We start from the raw sequence: 11,273 nt of genomic DNA, 5'->3' as shown, positions 1-11,273 counted from the left end.
ATGATTTCAAGGTCAAACTCTTGTAGAAGAAGAACCCATCTCATCAACCTAGCCTTAGAGTCCTTTTTACTCATCAAATAATGAAGGGCCACATGATAGGAGTGCATAATCACTTTTGGTACCCATGAGGTACGGGCAGAACTTTTCCATGACGAAGAAAATGGCTAATAGCTCTTTCTCGGTCACCGTATAGTTGACTTGGGCATCGTTCATTGTTTTGATTACATAATAAACCGGATGAAATATCTTGTTGATCCTTTGCCCCAATACCGCTCCTACCGCAACATCGCTAGCATCGCACATGAGCTCAAATGGTAAGCTTCAATTGGGTGCGATAATGATGGGAGTGGTAGTCAACCTATACTTGAGTAGCTTAAAAGCTTTCATGCAATCATCATTGAACACAAAACTGGCATCATTTTCCAACAACTTGCACAAGGGGTTCACCACTTTTGAGAAATCCTTGATGAACCTACGGTAAAACCCCGCGTGACCAAGAAAGCTCCTCACTCCCTTGACGGAATTCGGAGGAGAGAATTTTGATATCACTTCAATTTTTGCTTTGTCCACTTCAATACCATTCTTGGAGATCTTATGGCCAAGGACAATGCCCTCCTCGACCATAAAGTGGCACTTCTCCCAATTAAGCACTAAGTTGGTCTCTTCACATCGGGCCAACACTTTATCAAGATTATACAAGCATTCTTCAAAGGAATCCCCTACAACACTGAAATCATCCATGAACACCTAGAGGAAGTCCTCTACCATATCCGTAAATATTGCCATCATACAATGCTGAAAAGTAGCCGGTGCATTACACAAACCAAACGGCATCCTTGAGAATGGAAATATGCCATACGGACAAGTGAAGGTGGTTTTCTCTTGGTCTTCAGTCGTAATGAGAATCTGGTTATATCCGGAATACCCATCCAAAAAGCAATAATAAGCACGTCCGGTAAGTCTATCCAACATTTGGTCAAGAAATGGCAATGCAAAATGGTCTTTCTGGGTCACTTTGTTCAGCTTCCTATAATCCATGCATACCCTCCAACTGGTGAGAGTTCTTGTGGGGATCAAATCTTTTCTAGCATTTGTGATCACAGTCATGCCCCCTTCTTTGGGACACATTGTACCGGCGAAGTCCATGAACTATCAGAAATGGGGTACACAACCCCTGCATCTAGCCACTTGATGATCTCTTTCTTGACTACCTCTTGCATGGCCTCGTTCAACCTCCTTTGATGTTCCACGGAGGGTTTGGCATCTTCTTCCAATATGATTTTGTGCATGCAAAATATAGGGCTTATACCCCGATATTCGCCAATGTCCAACCTATTTCCTTCTTCCTTCTTTGAAGAACCGCAAGGGTGGAATCTATCTGCACGTTAGTTAAGCACGAAAAAAGTATAACGGGTAATATGGAACAAGGGCCTAAGAACTCATACTTGAGGTGTGAAGGCAAGGGCTTCAACTCCAATGTGGGTGGCTCCTCGATTGAGGGCTTTATTGGTGGAGTCTTCCAGTTCTCAAGGTCCAAGGAAAGTTTTCGGGGTCCATATGTGTAGGATCCCATTCCTTGCAAAGCATTTGCACATTTTACCAAGCCTTCGTTCTCATCCTCATCATGATTCAACAACACAGCTTCCAAAGGGTCTTCTACATTAATCATAGCACGTGTGTCATTAACAATCACCTCAGTCACAAGATCCATAAACAAACATACTTCGTTGCTATTAGGCTACCTCATTGACTTGCACACGTGGAACACAACCTTTTCATCACCCACCCGGAAGGTGAGCTCCCCATCTTCCACATTAATTAAAGCCTTCCATGTAGCTAGAAAGGGTCTCCCCAATATGATTGGTACCTCATAGTCAACCTCATAGTTGAGTATCACAAAATCTGCGGGAAGTATGAACTTGTCGACCCGAACTAGTACATCATCAATTATCCCCAATGGCTTCTTCATTGTTCGGTCCGCCATTTGTAACCTCATGGAAGTAGGTCTTGGTTTCCCAATCCCCAATGTCTTGAACACAGAATAGGGCATCAAATTAATGCTCTCTCCCAAATCACACAAGGCTTTTGCTAAATCGGCACTGCCAATAGTGCATGGAATTGTAAAGGTACCAGGATCTTCTAGCTTTGGAGCCATGGAATGCACAATGGCACTCACTTGATGTGTCATTTTGATCGTCTCACAGTTCATTGACCTCTTCTTCATTACCAAGTCCTGCATGAACTTGGCATATGCCGACATTTGTTATAGAGCTTCAACCAAAGGCACATTTATGGACAAACTTTTCATCATATCAATGAATTTCTTGAATTTGTTCTTGTTGTTTTGCTTTGCGAGCCTTTGAGGATATGGTGGAGGAGGCCTTGGCAAAGGAGCCTTGGCTTTGGGTACTTCTGGATCCGGTATGTCTATCACGTGTTCCCTAGACGGGTTCACATCATCTTGTGTCTCCTCCGCTTTTTCATCAATGTCTATACTCACTTCATCATTCACATTCTCATTATTTCTTGGCTCATCCTCTTCTTGCAAAACCATATCATCATTCACGATATTTCTTGTATTGGAGGTATTAGCAACTCCACCTCTACTACTTTTTGTAGTCACCGCCATAGCATGGCCCATATTGTTTCCACCCTTCGAGTTTACTACTGTATCACTTGGTAGTGCCCCCTTAGGACGAGTATTCAAGGCTTGAGAAACTTGACCCATTTGAACTTTCAAGTTGCGTATAGAAGTGTTGTGGGAGGCTATTTGGGCATCGGAGTCGGCGTTTCTTTCCATCATTTTCTTGAACATACTTTCTATCTATCCCATCTCATTGTTGGAAGAACTTTTCCCTTGTGACCGATGTGGAGGTAAGTTGTTGGGTTGTTGATACATCGGGGGCCTTTGAAGGCCCAACCCCCGGTTCTCTTGAATATTGTTGTTCCAACCCCCTTGGTTTCCATTGCCTCCCCAATTACTATTATTGTTGCCACCTTAATTGCCTTGGTTATTTCCTTGATTCCCCCAATTTTGATTATCGTTCCCCCAATTGTTCGGATTGTTGTTGTTGCCACTATTCCAATTCCGTTGGCCTTTGTTGCCCCAATTTTGATTGTTTCCCTATGATCTCCATTGTTATTGATTTGGAGCATTGCTCCGTTGACCTTGGTAATTGTTCACATATTGAACCTCTTCACTTTGATCGTCATAAGAGTCATCTTGGTTGTACCCACTACCACTTTGCTCAAATTGATCCTGATTGTGTTGAACTTATTAACCTCTTTGTCTCCTCTTGTTAACCATTACATTCACTCCTTCCATGGCATTTACTTGCTTTGGCCCCTGAACCTTCTAAAGTTGTGCCTTGGCTAACCGATTCATGGTAGTTGTCAACTCTGCTATGGCTTATCCGTGATCATGAAGTTCCTTGTGAAGGTGGATAACAGTAGGGTCACCCTGAGGAACGTTGGCCCGACTTTGCCAAGCTGAGGAGGTGTCCTCCATCTCATCTAATATTTCACATGCTTCTGAATATGGCGTGTTCATGAAGTTACCCCCTGAGAGCTGATTCACCACACACTGGTTAGTTGTGATGATACCCCTATAAAAGGTTTGCTGGATCATTGCTTCAGTCATATCATTGTTGGGGCATTCTTTGACCATTGTCCGGTACCGTTCCCAAATCTCATGTAACGGTTCATTTGGATCTTGTTTAAAAGCAAGGATTTCATCTCTCAATGTTGCCATATGTCCCGGAGAAAAGAACTTTGCTATGAATTTCTCGGCCAACTCATCCCAAGTGGTGATGGAATGGTTGGGTAGCCTCTCAAGCCAATCCAAAGCCTTCCCTCTAAGTGATAAAGGGAAAAGCCTTAACCTCAAAGCGTCCTCAGATACATTCGTCTCCTTGCTCCCCCAACATGTGTCTACAAAACCTTTGAGATGCTTATATGCGTTCTGATGTGGAGATCCGATGAAGAAAGCCCTTTGTTCCAATAGAGCAGGCATGACATTGGTTATTTGAAAATTTCCCGCCCAAATCCGGGGCGGGACAATTGCACTTGTGTAGCCTTCATTGGGCAACACCCGGTGTGCTATCCTTGGAGGATGTGGGGGAGGGTTTGGAACGTTGTCATGAGGCAGGCGGCCTCTTCTTTGTACTTGAGGTTCAAGATGAACCCCATCCACTTCATTTTCATCTACCTCCTCCCCTGAGGAATATGTCCGAGGACCTCGTTAAAAGTCTAGATGCGTGTTTATATATAAGTCTAGATGCGTGTTTTGTTCCTAATTACACTTCCACACATTTTGGTTCTGATTCTACTTCAAATTCTATTCGATTGTATGCAAATGATTAAAGTTAAGTACAATCTTATTTTTGTTGGTTTTCAAGTGTTTAAAAGTACTAGGGTAGTGACTTCCGCCTGGGTAGACATCTAACAGGTAGTAAGAATCTAGGCCAAGCTTGATTAATTTAGGGTCGTGATACATCTATCTCGCCCAAGTACTCACTCTATACCTCTCGATAGTTTGAGTGATTTTTTCCAATTTGGCTTTCTCAAGTCCAAATGGGTATTCATGCAAGTCACGTGATATTAGCTCAAGTCGAGTATTACTATCTCTAGGTTTAACCCTCTAATTGGGGCTATCAATTTCTTGAGTTCACCCCAATTCGTTGTTAGCCTAGTTTTCCTAGACTTAGTCCATCTTTCTCAAGAAGAGACTAAGTCATAAGGGCATGAATCAGTGTTTGCAACCACTAATTCTACAATTCTAGCAAGAACTAGGCTAAATATCACTAACCCATAAACATTCAAGCCCTAAAATTTAGTACCCATTAAATACCCACCCTACGGTTGGGTCACAACCCTAGCTATGGGTCTAGCTACTCATAGAAATAGCATAAATCAAAGATGAAAAGAAGATAAAATTCATAATACTAGATTAAAAGATGAAATCCTAATGTTAAAAGGTGAATCTAATACAAAATTGCCCAAAAGGGAATTTTCACCCGTTTCACGTGCTCAGAAAATACACAGCATAACCTAAAAATGATAAAAAGTTCTATTTATACTACGCTGAAATTTTTGAAAAAAATACCCATGCGGAGGTTATGTGGCCGCGTAATTCTGATCGCGGTCCGCGTTCTTCACTTCTGGGTCTGGGTTGAGCTTGGTTTCGCGGACCGCATAATTTCCATCGCGGTCGCGTAGGATACTTCAGCAGCCGCATAATCTTGACGCGGACAACACTTCTTATTTTTGCTTAAAATGTAAGCTCTCTGAACCTCAACAACCACGGTCCGCGTAATTCCAATCGCGGCTGTGCAGGTATTTTTGCGGCCGCACCTTTCTGACGCGTTCAGCACTCATATTTTAGACCAAAAATCCATCTCTCTGAATCTTCCTTTCGCGGACCTCGAAATAGTGCTTGCGACCGCATTGTAGCTTTCGCGACCGCACAAATTGTGTTCCAGTTTTGACTTCTTTATGAGTTGATTATGACTCCTTTGGCTCATTTTGAACAATCCTCTCAAGAAAGCACGCATTTTTGGCACTAAACACAAATAATAGAGAGCAAATAATAGGTTAAAATCCCTACTTATCAGACCGCAGGTGCGGAAATTTGGCCGCAGGTGCGAAAGGCCTGGGCAGAAAGTATAAAGGAGACTTCGCGAATTTTGGTTCATTCTTCACCATTTTCAGTCGGTTTTGAAGCGTTTGGGAGTGATTTTGAAGAGGGATTCAAGGGGATATCAGTGAGGTAAGTTGATTGAGCCCTATTACTCGTATATATGGTGATTTTCCATTGTTTAATCATGTAATTAGTAAAAATTAGGGGTGAAATTGAGGGGTTAGGGCTTGGTATTTTGGAGAGTTTGATTTAAGGATTTGAGGGACCAAATGAGGTCATATTTTGATGAATTTGGTATGGTTAAACTCGTGAGTGGATGAGCTTTCTCGTTTTATAAATTTTGTCGGATTTCGAGACGTGGGCTCGGGGGCCGGGTTTAAGCCGATTTCGGGATTTTGGGCTAATTTGATAGTTTTTCTTGTGAAATTCATTCCTTTAGCATAAATTGATGGTATTGTACTGATTGTGAATAGATTCGGAGAATTTAAAGGCCGAATCGAGGGGCAAGAGCATCACGGAGTATTGATTTGATCGGTTTGAGGTAAGAAACGATGGTAAATCTAGTCCTGAGGGTATGAAACCTCGGATTTCTTATCATTTTACTATTTTGAGGTGACGCACATGCTAGGTGACGGACGTGTGGGCATGCACCGTTGGGGATTGTGACTTGGTCCATCCCGTAGCAACTGTAAAGTTGCATATTTTGTTGAAACTATATGATACTTATGAGTTTTAGAAATGAGTTTCTGTAAATTGGGCGGAATGCCATGTTTGGGCCTTGTGTCAGTGCTGTTTGGACCCTTAGGGTTATCCTCTCACTGTTTTCGATTGAAAATCTATACTCAGTCATGGTTATACCTGTTTACTGCATAACTCAATTTTATTACTCTATTTTGATGCATATAAATGTTGTTTTAGGCTGAGTACCCTATTTTTTTACTGAGAGCCCGAGTGGCTTGAGAGGTTTATGATGCCGAGGGCTTGATTTGTGAGGATATTTATGGGACCGGGTTGCATGCGCGCAGCATGTTTGATATAGGCCAAGGGCCTGAGTGGTTTATGACATGATTTGGCTTGATATAGCGCTTGGGCTGAAGGAGCCCCTCCGGAGTCTGTACACACCCCCAGTGAGCGCAGGTACCTACTGAGTGCGAGTGCCGAGTGCTGAGTGACTGGGAGGCATGAGTGATTGTGAGGTATGCCCGAGAGGCATGAGTAATTGTGAGGTATGCCCGAGAGGCTTGAGTGATTGTGAGGTTTGCCCGAGGGGCTGTATACGAGTGATGTTGCCCGAGGGGCTATGATTTCATCATTTTTGTTCACCTTTGCATTGAGCTTTTGTTTGAAAAACTGTTGAAAAACATCTTTAAATGATTTTAACTGGAATTGGGTTTAAACGAGATGATTTGATTTAAATGCTGATTTTTAAAGCATGTTGTATTTTACCGAGATTTCATGATATGAACTTTACATGCTTAATTGCTCGTCACTATTGCTCAGTCTTTATTTACTGTTGTTACTTACTGAGTTGGCGTACTCACGTTACTCCCTACACCTTGTGTGCAGATCCAGGTGTAGCTGGACACGGTAGTGGCTGTTCACTATTCCGGTTGTAGATTTTCTCGGGGATAACAAGGTAGTTGTCTGGAGATCGCATCCCTTATCTTCTCACTCTTATCTTCCTTTAGTTGTAATTAGCTATTTTCCAAACAATATTAATCTCGATATAGTCAGACAAATTATAGTAGATGCTCATGACTAGTGACACCCCGATGTCGGGCTTTTCTTTTCCGCACTTTTGTTTTGATTTGAACTCCTTTACGAAGGTTTTTATGTTAAATAGCCCTGAAATTTTCTTTGAAATAAAAATATCGGTTGTTTTGGAAATGAGTCGGCTTGCCTTGTTCCACAATAGGCGCCATCACGAAAGGGTTAGTTTGGGCCATGATAACTTCTCTCCGGGAAAAATGTCAACAAGATAATTTAGGTAGCAAACACTCCTTAAAACAGAATCATCTATCTTACTATTAGATAATTAGGCCAAAAAAATAGCCTTATTTATTTTACTACTGGCTCTGTCATCCGAATCAAAACCGTAAATGAAGACTTGAACTTAGAAAGACTCAGAAGCAATAAAACAACCTAAATCCCCAAGCAAGAGTGGCGGCAAAGAATCTACAAGAACACCAAGTACCAAGATAAACTATATTGCCATAAGGGGAGAAGCATGTATATATATAAAGGACAATATAAAATATCATGAAAGCTGGAAAACAATACTTGAATATTTGAATCTCCATACCTTCCAGAGAACACCACTGAACGACCCACCATAGGTGACTTAGGTTTGCAATACAATAAGGAGAATAAAAAGATGGCGGAGAAAGAGAGAGAGATCCAGCTAAAACCCAGACAAGGTCGAAGATCGAGAAAGCTGTAGACGATATTAGAGCATGGGTACATGTCAATTCCTTTTAGGTTTAAAAGAGATATTTATAAAATGTATGAAATGTCTAATATGCCCTTGGTCGCCCATCTTCTTATTTCTATATAATAGATTTCATGGATACTTTTGGATTAATTTTAGTATTATAGCAAGTTCCCCACCCTCCCCTTCACAAAAAAAAACTAAAAGCATAAAAATTAGTAAAACAGTACAAAGTCCAAAATTGATAAGATGTTTGAATAAAAAAAGAGTTCAACATCAATGACTAAACAAACTACACGAAACCAAATGATATTCATTCTAATACATTTAGCTTATCCCAACTTTAAGCATTCTCCTGTGTTTACCCTGGAAGTAGCAAAGTTCCTCCTCTGTTTGCCATTGAAGTAGTTGAGTGTTGGCCCAAGTGAAGTTTGTTTTGAAGATTGACAAAGGAACTCGGGCATAAACCAGGTCCATCCCCTGTGTACACAGACACAGGCAGATTCGAGCATAAGGGATGCACGTGAAGGAGATAAGATTAACTTGTTATATCTGATATCTCCTGATCGAAAAGGTTGCATAATCAATAAGGAGAAGGACTCCTTACTCAAAGAGAACACTATCCAAGATAAGGGAGGAGTTAGAAGTTGTGGATAACTAGAACTCTTCCACCAAGAAAGAGTAGCATTAGAACTCTAGTTATTTCTTATTCAACTCTATAAATTGCAGGATGTTCTCATTCTACAGGTACGCACAAAAGCTGAAGATTAAACGTGAGTTGAGAGAAAAATAGCAAGGAATTTTGCAAACAATTCTTGTGTGATTCAAGTATGCGAACCTGAAGCTACATGAACCAAATAGAAGAACCAGTTCGAAACATCTGTCTTTTATTCTAGTTCAATTGTAGTAGGTGTTTTCAAGTTGTACCTTCTAGAGTTATCTAGAAGCAATTGTATTAGGTACTCTGAGTATTCAAGTTAGAGTTAACTTGAAGTTGTCGCAATAGTTAGAAGCTGGTTGCCACAACGGGATTAGAGTTAATCCTTAGGTTTACAAAGAGTTTTGTAAATGCTGTTTTGGCTCATTGATTTAGTGAAGTATTGGGAAAAATTCTACTGAGTAGGTTCACCTTTTGAGCCGAGTAGTTTTCACGTAAAAATACTTGTGTTCTTTTCTTTCCGCATTTACTATTTTCGCAACAGTAGTATAAGGAATACTTAGAAGAACCAGGTCCTTCTATAATCAGTGCACGCGAAAATTGGACACCACACAAATCACCCCCTCTTGTGTGGTATTGAAGAATAAAACATCAATTGGTATTAGAGCGGGTTATCCTTGAAGAGGCTAACACCTGAGGAGAAGATCAAGATGAGTGCACCACCTGAAAACTGGAAAGGGCAATCCACTGCTAGGCCACCACTCTTTAATGGCCAGTACTGCTCTTGGTGAAAAAACAGGATGAAAGATCACATTATATGAGAGGACTATGAGCTATGGGACATTGTCACCAATAGTCCACTGGCTACCTTGAAGAGAAATGCCGAAGGAGTAGAGGTGCCAAAGACAAGAGCTGATTGCACTGCTGAGGACTTGAAGAAATGGGAGAAGAACGCTAATGCCAAGGACTGGGTTGTTTGTGGACTTGGTCCAGATGAGTACATCAGAATCCAAAGTTGTACCGCTGCTAAGGAAATCTAGGATACTCTGCAAGTGGCTAATGAAGGAACACCTCAGGTGAAGAGATCCAGAGAAACTTTACTGTATTCTCAATATGAGAACTTTACTATGAAGGAAGGAGAAACCATTCAAAAGATATACACAAGGTTCACTACATTGACAAATGAACTAAAATCTCTTGGAAGGATTATTCCTGAAGAATATAGAGTCGAGAAGATATTGACAAGGGTCCTACCTATTACTTGGGAAATTAAAATCATTGTCATTCAGGAATCAAAGAACATTGCCACTCTCCCCTGGATGAATTAATTGAAAATCTTACTGCCTATGAACTTAGGAGACAAAACATGAAAATGGATGTACCTAAGAATGAAAGGAGTTTGGCACTCAGAATCACTAAAGGTTTTGATCTGGATGATGACGAAATGGCTATGATCACCAAGGACTTCAAAAAGTACCTGAGGAGAGGAAAAGGTTTTTAAGAAGTGGAAGCTATAGTAAGTCAAAAGTTCCTGAGAAGCAAACCAATGATGGATGCTACAAGTTTGGAAAGACTGATCACCACATCAAGAACTGTCTTCAATGGGAAATTGAATGGAAGAAGGAAAGAGCTGAACGAAGGAACAGGAAGAAGGAACAGGTTCAACCCAAGAAAAGCAAAGGATCAACCAAGGCTATGGTGGCTTCTTGGGGAGAAATATCAGATGAAAGCTCAGATGATGATGGGGATGAACAAGCACTTATGGCCATTGGAGAATATGATGAAGTAACTGAGGTAAGTGTAATTCATTTCAAAGACAAGATTAAATTATTGTCTAAAGAAAGGTTATCTAAGTTACTTCTAGAACTAATTGATGAATCTGAGGATGTAAACAATGAAAAAGAACAATTGTCTAAAGAATGTGTAATTTTGAAGGCTAAGTGCAAAAACCTGAAACTTACGGCTAGTGAGACTGTAAGTGAAAATACTGTATTGAAGTACCAGGTTCATGCACTTGACCCAACTATTCTAGAACATAGATCTGAAAATCTAAAACTGAAATTAGGAACAGGTAAAAAGACAATTAATCACACACAACTCACTCTAGAAGCAAATATAGGAAAAATGAAAGATAAGTTGTATTAAAGGGATGAGCTAGTGAGAATCCTAAAGGAGGATCTAAGAAAGGTCAATCATGAGCTAGACAGAATTTGTAAATGGAACAGGTCCTCCGATGCACTTTCATGCTACAGGAATACCATAGTAGCAACAGAAGAAGACTTGGCTTTGGGAATCTGGCACCTTAATGGGATCACAAAAGCAAGTACCTCACACTTTCTGAGAACAAGATTTGCACACACTGTGGTAAAATAGGTCACTATAAAAGTGAATGCACTGCAAAAGAAAAGGCAAGTCAAAAGAACAAAGAATTTGTTCAAGGGAAGAATAGGCTACCAAGTTGGGCTAAAAAGAATTTGATTCATCCTTTTGCCTATAGAAAGGGACCCAAACTAGTTTGGGTTCCTAAGACTAACCTCTAATTTCCTTTT

General features: G+C 40.7%; 2 protein-coding genes across 2 annotated transcripts; both read right to left on the bottom strand.

Moving 5' to 3' along the window:
* Positions 1–321: 321 nt before the first annotated feature.
* LOC138895279 (uncharacterized mitochondrial protein AtMg00860-like) lies at positions 322–741 on the bottom strand. The gene has a single exon (XM_070179953.1). It carries the CDS (start codon positions 739–741, stop codon positions 322–324), a length of 420 nt encoding a protein of 139 aa, XP_070036054.1.
* A 997-nt stretch (positions 742–1,738) lies between these two features.
* LOC138895277 (uncharacterized) lies at positions 1,739–2,260 on the bottom strand. Its single transcript, XM_070179952.1, has one exon. It carries the CDS (start codon positions 2,258–2,260, stop codon positions 1,739–1,741), a length of 522 nt encoding a protein of 173 aa, XP_070036053.1.
* Between the last annotated feature and the right edge of the window lie 9,013 nt (positions 2,261–11,273).

The sequence above is a fragment of the Nicotiana tomentosiformis genome, chromosome 7 (genome assembly GCF_000390325.3).
Source record: "Nicotiana tomentosiformis chromosome 7, ASM39032v3, whole genome shotgun sequence".
Classification (NCBI taxonomy): Eukaryota; Viridiplantae; Streptophyta; class Magnoliopsida; order Solanales; family Solanaceae; genus Nicotiana; species Nicotiana tomentosiformis.
This window is presented reverse-complemented; position numbering and strand designations above follow the sequence as displayed.